The 23,864-nt window shown below is 46.9% G+C and overlaps 1 protein-coding gene across 1 annotated transcript in view; it reads right to left on the bottom strand.

Moving 5' to 3' along the window:
• The window catches only part of HEG1 (heart development protein with EGF like domains 1), an 88,549-nt gene that overhangs the window by 42,991 nt on the left and 21,694 nt on the right, over positions 1–23,864 (bottom strand). Inside the window, exons 4-6 of the mRNA XM_090041733.1 lie at positions 6,121–6,465; positions 3,425–3,739; positions 1,028–1,348 (exon numbers count right to left, since the gene is read on the bottom strand). Coding sequence (XP_089897859.1) covers positions 1,028–1,348; positions 3,425–3,739; positions 6,121–6,465 — 981 coding nt within the window. The remainder of the gene's footprint in view (positions 1–1,027; positions 1,349–3,424; positions 3,740–6,120; positions 6,466–23,864) is intronic.

Genomic DNA, 23,864 nt, shown 5'->3' with positions numbered 1-23,864 from the left:
TTTCAATTTTATATTTGGAAATATAATAACAGTGCACACAGCACTTGCAAGAAGATAGCACCGGCAGGGATTTCGGCGGAAGGTCAATCCAGTAAGATAAGAATCTTTTACATTCGGGAACCCAGGGAATTATGGTTAGCAAAAAAGTGACACACACACGCACAAAAAGTGCAAGTAAACAAAAATAACAACCCCGCAGTTGCAGAATCAACCATCTGTATGCTTCGATTCGCCATTCAGTCCCATCATTTCACAGTCATTGCCGCTGGTGTCTACAAGAATTCAACTGCACAGAATAAGCCGCTGAATGACTTATTACACAACTTGTGCAGTTCAAAGGTAGCAGAATCAGAGGGTACTGGACTCCTCCAGAATAACTGATCAAGACCCACAAACATGGCATAGCAAGAACAGAGCATAAGCAATTCAGCATGATCTTCAGTGGGAGTTACTGATAACCAGATTCAATTCATAGGAAGCAGCATATTCCTATGGGTAAACACAGGGCAGGAACTGGGAACACCGTATTTACAACCCAGCCTCGGTGTGTAACTGGGGTGAGGGACTCTCTCCATACTTTATTGTAATCCCTACTCTGTAAAAGTAGAAATTCGGAGAAGAGAGATTCAAAAAAACAAAATGTAGTCAAGATGGGTTTTTGCTGGAAAAATTGGGATTTTTGACCACAAGAACATTTTTGTGAAAACAGGTGGCAAACTTCAATTACGTGTTTAAAAAAAACCCCTAAATCTGAAAATAGAATTTTTAATTGGGTGAAAAGCCAAAATAGTTCCCTCCCAAAAAGTCCACATCCATATTTGCTAATCCTTAATAATGGCACTTATCACATTCACCTCTTTGTGAAATGTTTTGAAAAATAGGGGAAAGTAGGCCAATGTAAATAAAGCGAGATATTATTCTTTCTGCAGTTGAAAATAAAAAGTAAACATTTTCCATCTTTTTTTTTAATATTGGAAATCATTTTTTTAAATAAACAGAGAAAAACTACTGAAGTAAGCAAGCTCACCAGCAGAAACACTTTCTGTAGCAGTGAGCGAACCCTTATGCAAAGGGTCAGTTGAATTCTCTGTAAAACCCATGGCATCCAGTGAGCTATTATTTCTACCAATTTGCAGGACAGACATTATAGATGAGGACTCAGTTCCATCTGAAGAGCTCGATATTTCAGCACTAGAGGTGGAGCTGCTGGTGTCTGTTAATGATCGTAACGTCCTCTCGTGGAGACCCCGTGGGGATGGAGTTGCGACGTATGCAATGTCACCGTGAGAACTGGCAATCTTTCCCTCTGTATCTGAGATGCTGGCTGGCTGCTTTCGACCTTCAGCAGCTGAAATCCAATAAAGAAATATTAAGATGTCATCCTCCATACTTCAAAACACTAGTATTGGAATTTTCTTCCAAAACTATTCATATTCACGTAAGAGACGGGAAATAAAAGACTTCAATGTTGAGAAAATAAATAATTCCACGGAAAGAAAGCATTGATCGAGACATTTGTATGCAGGAAACCCTGAAAGTATTGACAGGTGCCTGTAGAAGAATGGCCTGAAAACATATCAAAGATGAAAGTCATGGGAATCAAAAAAAAAAAGATCAATGATCTAATAACGATGCATATTGAATTGTGCACTATATGTTGCAGTCTTTTTTGCTTTCCCCTTTGATCTCTACTCTGCCTGTCTTTGCACTGTCGATGGAGAACCCAGCCTTGCAATCGGACCTATGTAGGACCTATCAGACCTTTTACCAGCACGGAGCCCAGCTGGTGTCCCAGGGATCCAGTGAGTGCAGACCAGCTTGATGGGCCCCGCAACTGGAAGCAACTTGGGAAGGACCCCCATCTGTCTTGGAGAGGGGCAACTACTTGCTCGACACTTTGAGAATAGCACGGTAAATAATGCAAGCATCACAGCATGCTTGCAATCATGTTCAGCAAAACTAAGAGGTTGAGATCAAGGGACTTTCTAAAACCGGGATGTGCAAAATGGGAGATCTGGCTAGTGCCCAGGCTCTATTTCCCAGCAGCCCCTGCCTGCGTTGCTCTGGCCGGTCTCCATGGAGATGCCAGGACTGGCAGGGCCATTACAGTGTGAGACCATGGAAACCAGCCCAAGCAGCGCTGGCCGGGCGTGCGGCTGGGTGGGGAAGGGCTCCGGGGATGCGACCGGGATCTTGCAGCGGTGACGGTGCAAGCCAGAGCTGGGGCACAACCATGATCCGCTGCCCCAGGAGTGTCCAGGCAGCAGATCATGGCTCTGCCCTGGCACTGGCCTGCACCGTCATCACTGCAAGATCCCGGACCCTGCTCAGCTGCACATCCTGCCAGCCCCCCTTGGGCCTGTCTCCATGGAGACCCTGGACCCACACTGTCACCGCCCCGCCGCTCCTGGGGTTTCCATGGAAACCAGCCAGAGCAACACGGGCCAGGGCTGCCGGGAAATGGAGTCTGCTGTGGGCCTGATCTGGCTTGTGGGCCAGACTTTGCCCACCCCATCCTAAAGCACATGAGTCAAATGCACCGAGTGCCCAATGTGAGTGACAGCACTCTGTTCATTACGCTCACTTAGCCAAGAAACGCTAAGGGAACATTAAAAATCTGCCAGAATAACTGAATCCTTAAAAACAAACAAAATCAACCCACTGTTGCCATATAAAAGCTAGAATAGCCTTTAGCAAGAATTATTGACCAAAGGACACGATGCATTGGAGGAGTGTTAGTTGCACTGGATAGGCACCATCACTTGGAGCCAGGAGACCCAGGTTCCTACAGGATCGACTCCTGACTCTTCTAGTATCTGGTTTTCTCACCTCTGACAAATCATTTTATCACCTCTATTTTTCTGCCTATAAAACTGGAACACAGAGATTTACCCTTAGGGAGCTCTGCAAAGTTGAGGGATGAAAGTTACTTTAAAACCAGTTCATGGCTTTTGAGTGCAGGAGTGACCCTAGTGTGAACTACTGAACACAAGTCACAGAGGTGTGCCCTGTGATCTCTGCATCAATGCTCACCATGGCTGATCTGGAGCATACATTTTAGAGAAACAACCTGCCCCAATTTAAAGATTTCTAGTGATCTAGCACATCCCAAGGTTGGTGGCTTCAGCAGTTGGTTACATTCGCTCACGCAAAGGGCACCCAATGTCCAGTTTGAATGTGTGAAGTCTCACCTTTCCAGCTACTGGATCATGTTAATTCTTTGCCTACTAAACTAAACAAGCCGTCTTCTGGCATGTATCTGAGCCTCTTACTGCAAGGCCTATTCTACAGCTCTCAGATAATTCTTGTGGCTTGGCTCTGTACACCCTCCAGTCTTTCAACAGCAAATAGCTGCCAAGTATTAGCACTACATTTCAAGTGATATTTCCTATGAAATGCCAACTTTATTGACTACAAAGCTCACCTGGAAGACGAGTTTTTGAAGAGGGTTGCATAAGCAAAGGCCCTGTTGAGGATTCGGGGAAATCAGAGATATTTGACGCTCCAGCCTGTGATACCGAAGAGGAACGGTGGGTAAGATCTGAAGACACTGGGATTTCTGTCCGAAAACCAGAATCTGGTAGCATATCAACTGAAACACTGCGATTTGTCAACAACTGTAATGTCCTGTCTTCACCTGTACTGAATGCAACTGCAGTATACGTGCTTTCAGTATGAGAGCTAGAAGTCCTTTTTTCAGCGTGCCAGTTGCTCAGGGTCTGGTGGCGACTTCCAGTGACTGAAATGTAAAGCAAGGAAATTAACAATCCATCGGGAAAAGTCAAAAGATCTTGACTGTTGTTACACCAATTGCCCCTCCAATGGCAGCCTTAAAGACCTGCCAGTTTTGACTCATACAAGTGGATATGATTCCCACGTTGCTTGACTGGCTGGAAAGCAATGTTTCTATATTGCTATATTTGTATTTTCATTATTGAAAAATAATGAGTTCTGGAAAGCTGTTCCCAGCTCCCATGGGGTTGAAAATGAGCCCCTTAACCTTTTCTATGAAAAGCCATGAAAGGGATTCAGAGACACTCCAAAATAGCCAATCACTCCATGTCTAGGACTCTCACCAGGGAGGTAGGATGCCCAGGTTAAAGACCCAGTTACAAAGTGGGCCAAGAGGGATCTGAATTTGAGTGTCCCACAATTGAGGGAAAAGCCCTGAAACCTTAAGACAATTCACTGACAATTCTGGAACGTGTCTCTCTCTCTTCCAAAATGTTTCACCATAAAACTCGTGACAAATCCTGATGCTGTATACCGGTGCAATGTTATTTATCTAAGGCAGCAGTGGGCCAGAATGACCCAGCCCAAGTCCAAGATGGGCTGCTGCCACCGCTGCTGGCAGCTGGCCATGGCACAGCATGGGTGAAGCTCCTTGCTATTCAACCACAAGACAGGCCCCTGCTGCCGCAAGCTGCCAAAGCCTCACAGCTCTATGGGCCAGATCTGGATCCTGGTCAATTTGCCAGCCCCTGATTCAAGGGAATGAAGCAAAGTGTTGAAGCCAAGTCTGCAATCAGCAGGCACATACAGCAGAGGAGGGAGTGTGCTCTTGATTTTGCAAACTGCTCGATTTTTCACCATAGGCAACATCTCACAAAAGCTAACAAGCCTGTGAACTTCGGTTAAGGTAGGCACGCAGTCAGGTGTTTTCAGGATAGGGGCTTTGGACAGAAACCATGACATGAAACTTGCATGAGCTTTAAGTCTCACTAGTCTAAAGTCTCCATTACATTGCCTGAGTGGTAGAAAGGGCCTAAGTAAAAATAAGGATCAGGCCTTGAAAGCCAAAGATATTATAGTTTCATAGTTTCTAGGGTCAGAAGGGACCCGAGTAGATCATCTAGTCCGACCCCCCCGCTATGGCAGGAAATAATACTGGGGTCAAACAACCCCAGCAAGATGTTCATCCAACCTCCTCTTAAAAACCCCCAGGGTAGGAGCCAGCACCACTTCTCTTGGAAGTTGGTTCCAGATCCTAGCCACCCTGACGGTGAAGCAGCGCTTCCTGATATCTAGCCTATTAATTACTGCAGCGTTTACACTGAAATGCCACAAGGTTGGATGGTAAGAATGAATTTAGTAATAGACAGTAAATGTAAATTAAACAATAAGATTCCTTCCCACTGGGTTACTGGTTAGTCAAGAAGATCAAGTATCTCTTTTAAGAGCCCACAGACAAAAGGATCCAAATCAGCCCACGGATTTCAGATCCTTGCCTCGAACTTGTGTATTCCCTTGCCGCCAATTACAGCTGAACCCAAGGGAAGTCCGCAGCTAGCCCACAAACCACTCCTCCCATACGTTACCTAATGTTTGCTGCACGTTACGGCGTCTTCCAGACATTAAAAAAAAAAAAACCACGCTTTACCGAAAGAACAGTGCGTTACTTCGACCCAGCTCTGTAGCATCCCTATAGAGCAGGCGCTTCAGTGGGGCTTTTTGATGCTTTTATTTAACAGCTGATTTAATCAGTTATTAGATAAAAGTGCCAGAAAGCCCTGTTAAAACACCTGCTCTTTACAGACGTTGGGCAAGCTGGGTCCAGCTAACATGTTGCTTTTTCCGGGCACGTACTGGGCTTGGCGTGGGAGCACGCTGAGTTTAAAGTAAAGCACCTTTTGGGGTTTTTTGAACATCTGCAAGCAGCCTATGCTTCCTATTTCTTGAGCAGACTTCTAGGAATCAGCCTGCCTCCTCCTCCTCTCTCCCCCTGTGCATAGCATTAATTACAAGCAGTCAAGACAAGAAGTGGGACACAGAAGGGCTGGATGTCAGGCACACGTAGCTGTGGAATTGCTGCTGCCTTATTCTTGTCCTTGTCCCTGCAGACAAGGGTAAGTCCTGAACATGCCACAGGGAGCATGAAATAAAATGAAGTTCAACTTCCAGCAAAGCTCCCAGGAACATGTCCAGTGGACAAACTGGAGGCTTCGATGTACGTGGCTGGTGTGGGCAGACGTGGCAGCTGCCCTACTATAAGCAGTAACACAGATATGCCCAGGTACCAACAACTGAGCACGAGCCCCCTAGAAAATGTTGCTTGCATTTGTTTCAGAGGCTTGGGTGGGATTTACTGAGCCTCCGGCACTTATGTAGGATAAAACTTACCTGCATGTTCACTTTTGGCAAATGAGTCTGTGGGTGTCTCGGAAGAACGTGTAACCACAGGCACAACTCCAAGCTCAGTGGCATCTGCATCACTTGAAGAAATATTACTACTTCTGTTCTGGTCTACTGAGAAGTGCTCCCTCAAATGCACAGAGCTGATTTTTTCAGTGTCAGAAATGATGCTTTCTGTTGTTGCTGCGGGCACTGTGCTGTTTGTGACAGATAGCAAAGTCCTCTCACCACTCGAGCCAAATGTGGTCAGACTGTCCATGCTGTCCGCGGGAGAACTAGGTGTCCTTATTTCAGCATCGGAACTTCGAATTGTCCGATGGCCACTTCCAGTGACTGAAAGGGACAACACAGGGAAGTTAAAAAAGTTAACGCTGAATCTGCATGAAGCATAAAGATTCATCTCATCATAACAACATAAAAAACTGAGCTCTGGTCACAATGGCACCGCAGGAAACCTGCAGCAATTTAAGCTGAAATCCACAGCATGACTCTGGATTTACATGAGTGCAAATGAGTTCCGAATATAACCCCCAATGTCACATTGTGTACATGCATGCAACAACAGAAGCCAACCTAAATTTGTCCTTCACTTCATTTGGGAAACAGTTTGGTGGAACAGCTTTTGCAAAGGGGAAAATGAACATCCTAAGGGAGAAATTACTGAAAGTATTTCTAATCTGATATGTATAAGAAAACTGGTAACACATCAACGCAGTTTGGTCTTGGACCCCAACAATGATACCTATTTAACAGCGGGCATCCTGTAGTAGCTTTTTGGTGGTTTTAAATGGCTGGAGTTTAGGATGTTTTATCTGCCTGGATAACAATAAACTGAAAATACAATCCCAAATCACAGGTTGGCATATTCTGCCAACCAAAAAGGAGATCCCAACATCCTGGGGACAAAACTTTGCCATTGTCTACTGCAGAATGAGGAACGGCACTTGCCCCCCAAATACCTGCTTAGGCCATGAGGCCAGAGATGTGTGTTATTACTTTAACACTGGTGATATTAATACCCTAGCTTCTCGAGTCCTCTGAAAGTCAGGACCTGTGTCCCTCCTTAAAGTGTGCCTATTTCTGAATACTTGGGCCTTAAATCTCTACTGGAACACAGAAGCAGAGGACCAGCATTTCTCTCCTGAGTGATCAAGTCCAGTCCCTTGCTACCTACCACTGGTAACCACATAATATAATCCCTTTCATAAACTGATCAAGCTCCAATTTAAAAGTTTTGGTTTTGGGGTAGGTTTTTTTTGCCTGCTGTATTGCCATTAGAAGGCTGTTCCAGAACCCCAGGCCTCTGATGGTTAGAAACCTTCTAATTTCCAACCTAAATATATCCAAGTTTGACAGCACAGCAACCTAACAAGTGGCTTTGGCAAGTTGTCAGTAGGGAAAAAAAAAGTCTCCAAGAGATTTCAGACATCTGCAGTGGTGAAAGTCTCAATCCTAGTGCTGGAACAGGGCTGAAATGTCATGAGAGCTGCTGAGACTCCTCATTCCCCAGGGAATCAACGGGAGCTATTTTGAAAAATGCCCAAGGCATCTGTCTACACGTTTAGCAGCCTTAATACCTTTAAAAATGGCCATAAGTAGGGACGGAAGAGGCTAGTCAGCTTTTCTGGTTCAGCATAAACTGCTGACAGCAGCGTGACCGTGTATTATGGCTGTAGTTTTACCCTTATGTAGCCCAATACCATTCTGACCACAGCTTTGAACTGTAGCTGCCATGAAGAGTTTAGATTAGACTGCATGGAGGAATGGCTATGTTTATTCTCCAAGACTGGGCAAAACTAAAGGGAGTCAGATCACGAACACGAACTAGCAAGGTTGATTCATCTGGGTTTGCAGCCCTGGAGGCTTGGCTGGTGTTCGGGGTTGAAAATGGCCCCGACATCCATATGAACCTAAAGCTAAGACCAAGTCTTGTCCACTTCATCTGAAATGAAGAGTGATGCCCCAAGATGCCTCTATACGTGCCCCAATACTTGATGCTACTTTCTGGAACAGCCACCTGCTGAAGCAAAACCCCATGAGGATCCAAGCGCTGTGTGCGAAGTGCGGCAGATTGACGGGTCTGGTTCACCACTTTGAGACAACAGAGAAGCAACTGGGGAGTAAATCTGGAGTTTCCCAAACATCAGGAAAAATCTGACAGGAGAAGGGCAGCCTGCAGTCCCACCCAGACTCACGATTGCACTGGGCACCATATAGCTATGGAGCATCGGTCCTCCCCCAACAACCAAAGACAGGGTGCCTGGGGACGAGCCCATGGAGAATGTGGCAGGTTTTGATGTGAAAGAAAAATAAAACTTTCCTGTACTCCCCTAGCGCTTCCCACGAGAGCAGAGGCCCTGAACAAATTCCACTAGGGCAATTAAGTCTATCTGCCTAATGTTGCGTTGTAGCCATGACGGTCTCGGAAATAGGCAAGAAACAACGGGTTTTTGGTTTTATCTTTTACTGGATGAACTGTAGAGCTGGGAGAGATGTTAGCTAAGCACTCAGGCACAAAGTGCCCTCTTTCAGATCATGGTAATTTCCCCTTGTAATAGCTTCGCTGAAATGATATGTAAAGATGCTCATCTCATGGAGGTGGCAGCGTTTCTGCCGCGGGTGATTTTATCTCCCTTTCCATACAGGAGTTTCAGTGTTAAATTTGCCAACTTCAGACAGAGAGAGCTGTCTCGATAGCAAACACCTTGCAGCCGGCACTGTTTCCTGCGTGCGCGCATGGTGCCGAGCACACTCAAACACCAACAATAGTAGGGCAGAGGCTGCCGAGTGTCTCGACATCATCCAATGAAGGATTTCTGCATTCAGCTGTTGTTTCCATGCAAATGAGCACACCGGTTGTCCCAGTTCTCCCATCCAAGGCTGTCACAACAAGCCAGCCTTGCTCCCATTTAACAAGCTGCTTGTTATGGCCATTTGGGACATGGGGGCTTTCTGAAGCACAGCAGGAGGCTTGGCACATTCATTTGCAAGTCAATACCCAAATTGTAATTGCCGTCCATAGTCCTTTCTGAGCAGCCCTGAAGCTGAAAACTGTGGGTGCGCTGGTGGTCAGCACGCTGCATTCATCTCTGCATCCCTCTCTGTCCAACCGCTCTGAGATGGGCACGAGTGGGTCCCCCTGCATGTGGGTAAAGCACTGAGACGAGCTCTCGCCGTGCAGAAGCATCCCCTTCTACGGCACACGATAAATGCAAAGTAGCAGGCACTGGGAAAAAAAAATCCTTTGAGGGTTGAATATAGATTGAATGAAATCTGCTTTCCCAGGTGACCGAGTAATTTGTCACTGAACTGGCAGCGGGGTGCTTTGCAAACCATATTACAATCCTGTCACGTGGAAAAGCGTGCAAAGAAATACAGCACATTTGAGAGCCTCTGCTCTCAAAACGAACCGCAGAGCTCTCTATTTGATTCTTTCTCAGTGACTCTGGATCCAAGGGCATCTGTTCAGACATTAAGGGAGGTGGCATTTTTTTTTCCATCCTTCAGATCACCCCAAGGTGAAAAAGTCAGGCATGCCTGGGCTGTCTCCCACTGGCACAACCTCACTGGTGTGTAGGGCCAAGCCACATCTCGTCTTCTCCATCCTCTTCAGATTGCTGCCTGTGCACACAGTGCGGTGCCACCACCTTCAGGAGCCAACCCTAGAGTTGGAACTTCACCCCCAACGCCCACAAGCCATCCTAGGATCTGGTTCATGCTCTCAGGGCCAATTTCAGCTCATTTTCTCCACGCTCATTTGGATCTGCAGCCTCGAGCAGAATAAAAAAATAATTAAACTTATACTTGTCATGTAAATGTGGCTCTGAAGAGGGTCAGCGAGCACACCTACTGAGCACGATGATGTTCACACAAGCCGTTCAGAGCAGAGCAGCGCTTGACATTTTGGCCAAAAAGTCTGCAAGGGCAGATACGTGACAACGCGGTCCCGGGCAACCGTTCCTGTGGGCACAGCTGCTTTGAAAGTCTGGGCTGTGGTGTGAAAGCATGATACTCTTATGGCTAACGTGAGTTTTCAGAGGCAGAACGAAGGACTCAAACAGGACTGATGTCTGCACGACTGCTCAGTCTGTCGCCAGGTATAGAAGAGATCTGGGCCCATCCCATAGGTGTGTCTCGCTTTCAGAAACAGGTCTTCAACGATGACCCTCTGCTTGAGCAGAACAGCCTAGACGTCTTCCAAAATAAAATAAATACGGGGCCATCTGGCCTCTTTAGGTCTACGAAAGGATAATCCCAAAACAGGCCCAGAGCTCAGGTACAGGCGTGTCACTAGTGATTACATCACAAGCTAAGCTGTTGCCTTTGGTTTAAAAGCGCTCTTCACCGCCAACGGCCAATAAGAGAAATATTTCCATTGCAATGCAAAATTGTCACATCACCTGCCGCTTCGGTGTTTTCATTTCCAGTTCAAACTAGCAATGGAGCTAAGCAGACATTGCTATTAGAAGAGCTGCGTTTCCTCTGCAAGGGTAAAGCGCGTGCTACGTATTCACGTCCGGGATAAACAGATCATGTTCCAGCAGAGTTTTGCAGACCCTGCGGCTGCTGTTTCCAACCTTGCTCTGTGCTGAGCTGGTGCAATTCTTAAAGCACAGGCAGGCATATCTATTTATATATGTACACAACAGAGCTGGACTTTCTACCTCACCAGTCATTCCTTACCTGGCAGGGGTGCCACAATCCCTATCATTCCCGCCTTGCCTAAACTCCCGTCAGTAGCTGAGGCTCATATCAAATGTCAGATGTGCCGCTGTGGAAATGGCTGTTCATCTAAATGCTAATCACAACATTTTCAACGGGCATCACTCAAGCCCCCTGTCGTGAAACACCTGGCTGCTAACACCGGGAGATGGTGTTTGAGCCCCACCATGGGGCCGCGGAGAGGATGGGAAGAAGGAATAAGAATTGCCACCCTGTGCTGCATCCAGACCCCCCAGCTGCAGCTCTGAGCAGCGTGTTGGACTTGGGCACGGAGCAAACAATTGAAGCTGCGGCCTCTCTGCGCTGACCTGGGGGGCTGGCTGCCAGGTTTGAACGTGCTCTGCTCCACCGAGGCGTGCTGCGGATGATGTCCCTCTCCTCTGCAGAGTCAGGGAGCCGAGGAGGCACGCAGGGTAGGGACAGGTATTTGCTTTCTACATCATCCTTATCTTCTGGTTGTGTCTAGATGCCATGGTTTAGAGCCCTTTGCAGTTCAGGCCTAAGACTGAACTCAGCTCTGACCGTTTTATAACTCCTTCTATTCAGAAACCCCCCACAGCAGGTAACGCAGTTGGGCCCAGCAGTCACTTCTAGTGCACAACATCACAGAACGGATTTAGGACAGGAAATGAAGGATGAGACCATCAATCTCCACCTCAAACCGTGGGGAAATACCCAACCTGGATATATAATACACAGAGTCTTTTGGGTCGAGAAGATATCTTTTATTAGACCAACTTGGAGGTGGGCTGATGTTCATCCACCCACCTCCATTTTGGTCTAATAAAAGCTATCAACTCAACCCAAAAGACTCTGTCTATCACATAGCCCCAGGCCAATATGGCTAACCCCAAAAGAAAACTCCCACAGGCTGGATATAAGTATCTATATTGGAATTTGATCCCCTATTTCTCCCAAGGGATCTTTCATTGGGTTCTTGGGTTTTCAGATCTCTACTAAAGTCAGGGACTTCAAAACAGTGTCCTCCAACGCCAGAGGGAAACCCAGCAAAGGAAACACTAGGATTTAACCCATGCATTGCAATGAAACCTTTCAGCTGAACTTCAGTAATTTTCTACAGAGAGTTTTATTCTTGATGGGTAACATAACTTCTAACACATATGGATTTCCAGTAGTACTAAATAGAGCTTTTTTTCCTATCTACAGGGAGAACTACAACGATTTATTTAAGCAATTATGTGGCTTAATATTTGCAGATTATTATTAGTTTGGCATTTTTAGTATGTTAGGAAATAAATAATGTACTGAATGATGAATAATATATTGCCTAAGAATTCCCCACAGGACCAAGGCCTTAATAAATCCATGACTTACTGTGCTAGTTATATAGCTTGATCTCAGAAGTTAAAGGTTTTCCCACTGATTCATTCTTTATATAAGTAAGTATGTGGCCTGCAAGTCAAAGTTTATGGAAGAGGTGTGCAGACTTGTCATGTTTTTTTTTTAATTTACATGTACTTAAACATTTAAATAAAATATTTAAACATTCAAATGATTTTTTTTATTTGTTTAGCAAATCAAAAAGTGGAAAGAAAGTGTTTTGCTCAACTCAAAATGTTTAATTACATTTTGAGCCTTTTGTTTAGATCTTTGAGTCAAACGGAAATAAAATTTGAAACAAAATATCTTTTCAAGTAAGGAAGAATCAGACATTTCAACATTTTTTTAATGAATCTTATTTTGGGGAGTGATTTTTTTAATCAAAACAACTGGAAACATTCAACACAAGTTGTCATATTGTTTTGATCAACCCAGATCTGTATTTTTCAGGGGGAAAAAAGGTTTTGGGTAAAAAAAATCCATGTGGCTGCAATAAGTGTAGCATTGACTATTTTATCATCAACTCCATTTCCTTCAACACCCAAAGTTTTTCTCTGGAGGCCTCCTGGCCAAGTACTGCGCAGGCCTCTCACTACATAGCGTTTTGTAAGGTCTGGGTATACAAACATTTCACCAGCATATAAAAGCAAGAGAGGACTTATCCTGTCAGCTGCTCTTGGAAAACCAAGCTAGTTTAGCCTTCGATGAAAGAAGTGAACAGATGTTGCACAATAAGACCTGCATCCTTCCACCCCATATTAACTTGTCTGAATGCCCACTGCCACAGGGTGATAAGTGCCCAAGCCAGTCCTGGTTCAGAAAAGTCAATGGCAGAACTCAACATGACTCCAAAAGGAGCAAGCCGTAAAAGTTTAGGAGAGGAAGTAAAGCATAATGACTTGCTGTAACATGCCAGGGAGGTAGAGGATCACCAGGCAGAATAGGACCACCGGAGCTGGAACTTGGCCAGAGTCTCAGGCTAGCCCGTCACAAAAAAATGCCACATGAGCTGATCTGCCAACGTATGGCTTATTTACTCATGTGAAAACTGATCCTCACTCTCCTAGAGAAGGGATTTCCTAAATTAACCTCGAGAGATTTTCTCCTTCCAATTAGGTAGCACAAATTAAATCTGTGTTTATAAACGAAACCATAAAAGTCACTTTGTCTTCCAGAACAGCCCTTCTTAATCTTAACTAAGGTCTACATTTCCGTCATGTACGCAATCATTTCCCCCCACATACCCAATTTCCTTCATAGCTCACTTAAGGAGAAATGAATAGTGGAAGGAGAAGATCATTGTCTGGTGCAGCTGTGGGGTGATGCTGTGTGTGAAGGAGGAGGTGGTATTTTGCAAGTGCTACAGCCTTTCTGGGACCAGCCCATGCTGAACTAAGCACTGCACAATCTTAAACACATCTCTCATGAGGAACCAGAGCTGTAACTATAAAGCTCACATCTGTTAAAACATGTAATCTTAGCATCAACATGGGACATAGGGAATAATCTAAACTTAGAAAGCAACTTGGCAGGCCACAGAAAAGCTTTAAGACCTAGGTTAGACTACCAAACATCTAATAAAGAAAAGAGCTGGGGCGCTTGTACATGTGACGCCATTAACACGTACACGTGATGAAAGTCTCACTTTGTGTGGCTGAACGGCACCACAGTGTACATGTGCAAGACTCTGGGGGGTTTTAAATGACTTTGCATCATTGCAAACTAAACTACGTCTGGATGTAGTTTAGTTTGCAACTCTGCAAACTGCAACAACTCGATGATGATACGACTCGCATACGACTTGTATGATGATGCAAACTGCAACAACTTCATGACCTTCCAAGGTCCCTTCCAGCCCTAATGTCTATGAACGATGCAGCGGTCAGCTCACCTCCCAGCCATGGGAGAGGCAGGCAGGCTCCACAGAAGAAAAAGATCAGGCCCCTCACTGCTTCTACCTTCAGCAGGCGCCTGCTGAAAGTAGAAGCGGTGAGAATCCCAATCTTTTTTTTTCCCTGCTGGGCACAGCCTGCCTGCCCTCCTCTCCCGTGGCTGGGGGCCAATCCGCCCAGTCCTTCCCTGCACAGTGGCGATGCCCTCTCAAGCTATTTGGTCAGGTTGCTAGTGGGCCAAGGGCTGCACCAGCTTGGAGACAGCACCTGGCCCAATCAACTGGTCCCAGGAGCAGAGCCTGGTGGGCTTCCAGCAGCCAGGCTCGGGGAACAGTAGGATCGGGCTGAGTGCTCCCTCCAAACTAGGGCAGCACCTGGCTCGCAAGCAGCCCACCTGGGTGGCCCTGGAGGGCACTGCTGCCATGCAGGCAAGGACCAGGGCTCCCCACAGCTCAGGGGCTGCTTGGCCTGCCTGCCCCCGCCGGCCACAGGCAGGCTCCAGCTCCAGCAGAAAAATGCAAACCAATAAAAAAAGGATCAGGCCCCTCACTGTAACGTGATGGAAAAATTAAAATGGTTTAATCCTCAGGGTTTTATTCTATGCCCCACCATTTCAATTTAGGGGGCACAGAATAAAACCTTGGGGATTAAACCCCCATCACGTGTACAAGCGCCCTAAGACGTCTGCCCGCTGAAGCTGCCGGGCTTCACGAGGTGGCACATACTTCTGCTTGCATCTTTATCAGCTACCAGGAAAATGGCTCAGTGTTATGTTTTGAAGCACTGCTGCGGATGTAATGATTATGGGTGGAGGCTGTTTGGGAGCCAAGTGAGTTTGTGTGAACAAAAGCTACAGCCCTAAATCTGGCCTGTCCAGGGCTCTCTGGGATTTTCAGTTTCCTTCCTTGTTCTTGCCCTGAAAGAAGCAAAAGAAAGAAGAAAAAAAAAAACCCAAAGCAGAAAACCTTTTCATACTTTCAACTGGTCAATTCAGCATAAACATGCTATTCCTTCCCAAGGGTCCCCTGTGTGCACTAACTATGCAAAGAATGCAAAGGTTCTTACAGTTAACTGCTTTTTAATTTCTAACAAGGTTTTTTTTAACCAGGTGGAAAACAAAACAAAACAAAAAAAACCCTTAAAAGCATAATCAATGGATAGGAAATATCCTGCTAATGCCAGCTGGAATCTACAGGCAAATCCCTTAGCTCTGCACAACTCTCCATGGCAGTAACAATGGGAGGCAGCATCCAGGACCACCATGTCCAGACATCAAATTTGGGACAACCTTCCTCTTATCATGTCCAATCTCAAGTAAGTGCTTGGGTAAATAGACCGGGCTTGTCCTGTGCCCCAAAGGGCAGTCTCTAGTGGGCTGATAAGAGAAGTGGGGCCTGCCCAGCAGCAACGCCCTGACTCCGGTCTCCGAGGTCAGCGCTCCGGGCGCCACAAAGGGAGAACACTCCCTCGTTTTAAGTCATGTTCCAACTATCTATTATGTCAGGCAGGCTGGGGTTTTAGTAACGAGGCTTGAAGGGGTTGCCTTCTACCTCCAGAGCCACTGAAAGATGGTGGAGTGAAGTATAAAGATGGCATCTTGAGTGAGAGGTGCGAACATGGTCTATACATACCTGTGGGCTGGACCAGACACTCTTCCCCAGGACAGGGACTCAGAGCACCACGACAGTGGGGAACCTGTCTCCAGCTGTTTTTTTCCCCTCTAAGTGGGAAACTAGTCTTTGGGTGGTGGAGGGGGGAAAAAAAAATGAAGTCTGACAATTCAGCCACTTTGCGACAACTGCAAACTCACTCGCTCTCGCCCAAGAACATTTGTCATTAACTTCCAAGCACCTTGTAGGAAAACTGGGATTTTGCTCATCTGGAGGTTTCTGATCTCTGGGACCCTGAAAGCAAATCAGAGGGCTCTGGGTGGCTCTCCGTAGCTTCTCTAGGAAAGCCCTGACTCCGCTCGCCATTTGGTGAGCGCTCATGCCAACCCCGGCCAACCAGTCTCCATTACACAGTACAAGCATTGCACATGGGAACAAAGAAAACCCGGCAGTGAACCCAGGTGCGGCACTTACCCTGGAAGGTGACACTGGGTGACAGAGACCATTTGGCCCTGTTGGGCTGTCTTGGTTTCCCTTTCTCCTGACTGCAGTGACTGGCCAGAGAAAGACTGGGAATTGCAGAAGCAGGAAGATGAAACCCTCAAAGAAACAGTGGCCCCTTTGCAGAGCTGACAGTACCCTCCCTGTCTGCCTCCGAACTTGACAACTCCAAACTCTGAACCTGATCCCAGCTCTTTATTTGAATGAGTCTTAGAAATGTGCCCCCAGCACCTCAGAGCATGTCATTTAATACACGGCAGACACTGGCCCAGGATTTCAGGCTGTGATAAAGCAGGCTTGCAAAGCTGTACTCACTTGGGATGACAAGCTGGCAACAGTTCATTCACTTTGCCAGCAGCCTCGTCTGCATATTTTGTACCTGAGTTTGTACTTCTACACTGTGTTAAACAATTGTGCAAGGCTGCAATAAAATTACAGCTCAATCATTTTAAACTCATTATAGGTTTGGATGATTTAATTAGCCGTTGAAGGTAATGACCACAGCCTTCTTCTTACATCAGCCCTGCGGTGCTGGCTAAAGACGGTTGGCAGGTTTTTACATCAGGGTTCCTGGAGCAGGAAGGGACAACAGGGACATCAGTATTTTGTAGCTACTATACACATTCATTTACAGGTTGCTTTACTCAGGATGCTCTGAATGGCAGTGTTCATCCTGGCTCCCTATATACGGTATTAAGCAACTATGTGTAAATAAAAACTTCAGCAGTGTTACAGTAATGCTCTATACTCCCGTAGCATGTTCCACTCTAGGAACAATCCACAATCAGAAATGACACTTTAGTCTCCAGGTGAGTATCATTATTAACATTTTAAAATAAAGGAAACTTAGGCATGGAGTTCAAAACTTCAAACAGTAGCCCCTAACTTTGGAACTAAGTACAGACAGTCAAAAAGCAAGAGTCTGGATCGATTCAATCTTTGCTGGTTAGCCAAGCTGCACAGATTGAACTGATAAGCAAGTGAACAGACATTCACTTTTGATTCCAGAAATACAGCCACCTGCCTGCAGTGGCCCAGGCCAAAGTCCAAGGGGCGCTACAGCACACTTCCCTGTTGGGCTGGAGCAGACAGCTTAGGCCAAGGCTAGCCCACCCACCCTGTGTGTGTGTGTTGCGGGGGTGGGGGAGGGTGTTGACAGGGGAGGTGCAAAGCATCCTGGGAGGCTGGGGGCTGTGAATTAACTTGAATCTGGAGGGGATCTGGGACAGAAGCTCAAGAAAACAATTTAATCTACATCAGTTAAGTCTGTTACTTCATCCATCCAAGTTTATCTTAAACCAGTTTTGGCCATTTTGAAAGTGGTTTATGTGCACTGAACTTTTGTTGCGTTACAGATCTGAACGGGCTTCCAAGCACTTATACTGATTTATGTGTAATTTCTGTCCCTAGCATGGGTGACCACTTTCAGGTAACAAAAGGCCTAAAAATTCAAAGGGCAGAGTTCAGACAACTCCAAATGAAGACAATGCCTGCTCTTCAGAATATGAGTTGAGTTTACAAAACTGAGCACCCCAAAAAATCACCGATCTCTTAAAATTCACTACTTCGGGGAAAATGTATTAAACATAACCCAGTGTCTGATACCCATGACATAGCTTTATTTCTCACCAACATTTGCATTAAACAGCTCAATAACATTGCACTCTCTAGAGAGATGTTGTGTATCTCCAGAAAGGAGACAAGAAAATGTGTAGAGACAATATACCTTGCTTTATACCAGTGTAATCCTATCACTCACTCATGCTCCCCCCAGTACACTTCCTCCCCACACCTTTGCAGGCAGAGGGGAGTATAACATAGACCACTGGGAATTTGTGCAGCGTTGGCTCTACAGTTTATACCCCTGCCCTCTCTCACGCTCCACTGTCTGCCATGCAACTAGACTTAACAAGGTAGGAGGGAACAACTCATCTCTATCATGCTCTGTCCCCAATTTATACCTGCAGGACACAGCAATGAGAGCCGATGCCACCAGGACCAGCGTTTGCACACTCGGCACCACTCGCTCCATCACCCATAACCTCATACAGATGTCACCGGCTGGCCCATGCTGTCTGCATGGAGGGCTGACATTTTGAGGAGTCAGGGACAGAAACCGCTCCCTGGTGTGGAAGGTGGCGGGGAACGAACCTTTTCCCACTTCCAGAAAGAACCAAGTGGAAATGCAAGTAAGTTCCCAGCCCTTACACAGACAAACCTGGGCAGTGGAGAGTTGGGCCCATGCCTTGTCTACAACGCAGGCTAGGAATGAATGCAGTCCCCATGCAAGCTTTAAGCCCTAGTTGACTCAGGTATGGCTAGGTGCATAGTCACAGCAAGACAGGGCTTCAAATGGGCGATAACCCACCTGGAAAGCAACACACACGACCAGCTGGCCCACTTTAAAGTTAGCTCAGGGAGGAACAGATGAGCTGCTGTGACAGCTTGAATGAAGCACGGAGGAGCCCGGGGTCAATACACGGGACTAGCACTACAACAGCCAGCCGAGCAGCCACAATCACATACCCCGCCGCTACAATGTTGAGAGTATGTTCCACCTTTCTCTTGCACCGACTAGTGCACGCAGACCGGGAAGTGACTTGACTAATGATGCAAGCACAGTACAAGGCACGTAGGTTAAAGTATCTCCTTGGAAAACCATAAATGCAGGAAACAACAATGGCAAGGGAGTCTTTTATTGGTAAGGACTGCCACAGAGCGGGGCACCCAACTGGCCCAGCCCTCCAGTGGGACAGATGCAGACCAACCGTGGGAATTGCTCCCCTCAACTAGCTAACACACATCAACAACAGGGCTCCATCTGCTGCAATTCAGCGGCAGGCTGCCCCTGAATAACAGGCCCATCTGCAGGCCGAGGGAAATGTCTCCATAGGCCATATCCAGCCTGGAAGACATGTCCCTGCCACCCCTGCCGTAGAGCAACTGAGCTGCATGTGAAAAAAGAACTGTCTTGGAGAGACTGCTTTCCCACCAGCTCACTGATTGTCCTTTTAAAGTACAAAAAGAGGGTCTCACGCCCCAGGAGAGCTGGGAAGGGACATGACAAAGAGAGGATCAAGCAGGGTGGTACATGCTGGTGCCTTGCATTCATTTTGATGGAATTTAAAAGCCTGACGGTACTGGGGAGATGGGGAAAGGGGGCAGGGGAGAGGAAACACCGGGAAAGGCAGGTCCAGTTTTCCTACTGGTCATCAAGTGGGAAGGCTTCCTGGAGGAAGCTGGACTTTTTTCAGCCCATCCCTGAATGGAAAGGGGTGAAGAGTCCTTCATATAAGCAGTTTTCTTACTAAATGGCTTAAGTAAATAAGTGTTAATGAAACGAAACAAAAACTCTTCCAAGTGGCATTACAGAAACACCCTCACTTCTCTTCTCAATTCATCAGGTTTTATTTCCTGCCGTACAGTCATGACCCTTCTCCAGTCAACCCAAGTTTTCCACAGGGCACCAGACCTGATTTTTCTTGGGCTGAATACAAGCAAAAATGTATTTAATGGTCACATCTTTCATGCTTTTCTCCTACATCAGGAAGAATTTTAAGAAAAAGAGAAGCCATTGCTCCATTTCCTCTTCTCCTGTGTTTTTAAAATCTCCCTGCCACGTTCAGTAGCTGGAAGGTAGCACAACTCTTTCAGGCCCTAAACGCAGGCAGGGAAGGAGAAACGTCCTTTAGAGATCTAATGTGTTGTCATTTTAACTTTTGCTCCCAATTGAGAGCAGGGCCGCTGGAGTCTGTCGGACGGCTCGGAAAGGAAGTCAACTGGCAAGACTCCACCGAAGTGGAGTTGCTAGGTCACTGGAACAATAAAAAAGCAAGAAAAAACATCCTGGCTGAAAAAAAAAATATAGGGGAGGAGGTGAGGGAGAAAGAAAAACCAAGGCAGCTCCACAAGTGCTACAGTACAGCTCGACTGGGATGAAATAATGTGGGGAGATCAGGACAATGCCATCGCTGACTTTTGTAAGTGTGCAAGCTAATTTATAGCACAGACCTTTCGGCAGCACTTTTGTCCCAGCAAGGAAATAATAGAAACACATCATTTGTCTGCGAGGTTTATAGTTATTAGAAAACCTATATTGGCCTGGGCAAAACGGTATTTCAGAGGAAGTCAGCCTGCTGTTAGTATGTAAAGATTAATTACCCTTTGAATGGTAGAGCATCGCACTCAATTGTATAGCTTTGCTGCTCCATTAGACATGTACCAGCAGCTGTCGACACTCATTTCTACTGCGCAGGATTAACAATACTACCTTTAAGCAGAAAAAGTTTTCAACACCCACCCCCAACAGAGTGAGCTCCAGCTCACAAGTCTGGCCCCTTAAAAAAGTAGGGAAGCTGTTCATCACAAGTGCTTCACAGAAAGGGGTTGCTGCTATCGATTTTAAAGCCAGAAGGAACCATTAGATCATCGAAGCTGACCTCATGTATAGCACAGACTATTAAGTTTCACTCATTCACGTCTGAACGTAGCCCAATAACTTGTATTTAGCTAAAGCCTAACTTTGAATCCCAAAAGGTGGATGTTTAGAGACTGGTCCATGCCCAAGCTTTTGTATGAGCATAACAGCCCTCTCCACGGTAGTTAGCTTTCACCACAACGAAGGTAGAAGTTATGCCCATATAAACAACTGTCAGAGGTATAAGAGCAACCACATGTAGAGGGAGAGGAGTAACTTGCCTGGTGCCATTTTTGGAGACAAGACATACATTAAAAACACCCCAGGCTAAAAGGAAGTTTGGGTGGGATTTCTGTGCCTGCAAAAATCCCACCTGAATCCTTGAACAAACAGCACTTTACCTCTCTCTACAGCACCTCGAGCCAAAAGTCTCAAAGTATTTTACACACACGGCTGGTTTAGTGCTGCAGCACTTCTTTCCCCCTCTCCAGCCAGCAAGCAAATGTCATTAAAACCCCACTTTTACAGAAAAAAACAGACACAGAGGTGAAGAGAGCCAACACCCAACACTTTGGGAGGCAGTACCTGAAATAGGAGCAGAGCTTAGGAAACCTGTGTCCACGGGAGTGAGAGTGCAGCTGCAATGGCCTCCTCCTGAACTTGGGATTGCTATTAAGAAATAAGATCCACTTTGTCCTGCTCGCCCCTCTCCGCTGCACCATTCCCCCCGAAACATGCCCAGGCCCACGTAAGGCAATCAGGACTCACAGTAGAGATGATCTCTTTTACTAGACCAACAAGATTTTTGCAAAAAAATTTCTTTAATTACAGATTTTTTTGCAAAAATCGTGTTAGTCTAATAAAAGATATCAGCTGTACTACAGTCCTGATTGCCTTTTCCTCTAGACCAATATGGCTACAACCTGCATACCAGGCCCATATCAATGGCTTGAGCACACAGCCCTGCACGCCTCTGAGCCACACTGACCATCTGCTGGGCGAAGAGAGGAGGAGCAGATGGGCCTCGTGTCTTGGTGGTGGTTGCATGTGCAGCAGTGAAGCGGCACAAACCAGGCGTGAAGTTTAGGTGAAGCTGAGAACGCAACTATTGCAACCACCAGCCAACCTGCCTCTTCCTAGCCCCGAGGCCTTCATCCTGCACTTCTCAATCGGCTGAAATGCCGTATGGTGGCACCAGGCACTCCTGAGGGCAGTGGGGTGCTCAGGGGTGTCGCGAAGTAGGAGACGACAAGTGAGGTGCAAGGAGATATGGAGATAAACTAAGCACAGGCTTGGGCTTGTCCCTACCTGGACAATCCCCCCTCCCCACTGTGAGGCCCCTCTGCAAGGCTGCCGGCACTGTAATCTATACATTCATTTTCAAAATTTGCTGCTACCCAATTCACAACAGTTATGGAGGGGGCCTCAAGTCCAAAAAGGTTGAAAACTCCTGCTCACAGCCCATTTCCTCCTCCTCCATGCAAGCCAAGCCCTCCACAAGCTACTCCAGTGCAGGCTCTGTTCTCCAACAGCTCCTCGCTCCCCAACCCCATTCCTACTCACTGACTCGTCCTGGCTCTGCTCCTAATGTGACGTGACTTGGAAATGGGAAAAGGGGCAGCTTTTTCAAGCCCTCAGTTTGGGATCGGATTTGTTAATGCCTGCATCAAGCCCTCTCTTCCCCTTTTATTGCCTTGTCCGAAAGGAAGCTTTTAATCAGCAGCTCTCATATGCATGCAGCCCCGCAGCCAGCAGGATTCCCTTGATCGTGCTATTTGCCAGGAGGGTGCAATGCGTCTTCAGCCACGAAGACCGCACCTGACTGCCTAGCGTCTCTCTCCGCATTTCCTACCCGTGACTGTTTAGTCCCCCGTGCAAGCCTCAGCACTCTTGAGAATGGGACGGCAGCAAAGCCTCTTGCTTGACTCCCTTCCAGTGCGTTGCTGGAGAGGGTGTAGTGCTTTGGTTTGAACTGTACTTGATCTTTGACACCCAATCATTTTCTTCCCCCTAAAGAGCTATCTTGCCATCTGGCACAGAGGGAGCCAAAACGCGAGACCGCTTTGCTGGAACAAGCGAGGCTCTGAGCGAACTCAAAGCCTCACCATAGGGACGGGGGATAATAGTGTGCTGAATGTCTGCTGGGCTCTAACATCTGCTGCATTCATCCCCGCAAAAGCCACAAGTTGGTTTGGCTAGAGCACACGAATCAGTTCACTTCAAAAGAGATTACTGGGCTCAAACAGATGTGTGCTTTGCCAAGGTGCCTTCTCCAACACTGTTTGGTGTCGTCGTCTTTCTACCGGGAATCCTCTGTACCCTGCAACCCTGATCTTCTCCTTCACAGGCCTCCCACTCACAGGCAACAAGCCAGCAAAGCACTTAATAACCTGCTTAATGTTACGCATGGGAGTCATCCCAGTGAAACTATGTATAAGTGCTTTGCTGGATCGAGGCCCCAGCCAGGATCTTCCAGTCCTGGACCTTACCCTGACTTCCTTATGGGCAGTGTCTGCTAAGCCCAAGATGCTTCCCTTGGGAGCAAAGCCAGCCCTATCACAAGCACCCCAAGTTGGAAGCCCGGCTTGTGAACTTCCAGCATTGCATTTCTCGTTCTCCCATTACCCTTCCCAAATCCTGATGGTCGTCATCTGTCCCTTGCTGTGTGAAGTCTCCTGTAGACCACAAGTTCCTCTGACCCGAGATCTGACGTTGCATTTGCAGACTCCAACACACAAGCACAGCTTGGTTACTTCTAAGTCAGGGATGTCCGAATGCTAAGGGGCTGGGGGCCATTTCCCTTCCTATCACCCGCTGGGTGGGTGCCCCCAACTTCCAGCCCCACAGGCTCTGCCACCCCACCTCGCCTCCTGGGGCAGGGGAAAGAAGCAGAAGCTGGAAGAGGGAGAGGGAGCCCGGAGACCCTGGCTGCAGGCAACGTGATGGGCAGAGCAGTGGCTAGGTGGGAGTGGGGGGCCTCAAATCAAGCCCACGAAGCGGACAGCCCTATTCTAAGGGACAGGGCCCTTGTGTCCAGAAGCAGATGACTTTGATGGTGTGGATGCTCTCCATGGAGTCTGTGAAGCCATGCACATAGCAGCCAAGATGAGCATACTTTGTTCCAGGCATTCATATGCAAATCCAATTAAACATAAATAATACATGTATGCCCGAGGAGTATCAAAAGAAAGATGAATCACTTCTACGGCCAAAAGCAACACAGACCCCCAAATCTTCCCATTTCACCCT

Source organism: Crocodylus siamensis, chromosome 4 (genome assembly GCF_052110815.1).
Source record: "Crocodylus siamensis isolate JL-2025a chromosome 4, ASM5211081v1, whole genome shotgun sequence".
In the NCBI taxonomy this organism is placed as follows: Eukaryota; Metazoa; Chordata; order Crocodylia; family Crocodylidae; genus Crocodylus; species Crocodylus siamensis.
This window is presented reverse-complemented; position numbering and strand designations above follow the sequence as displayed.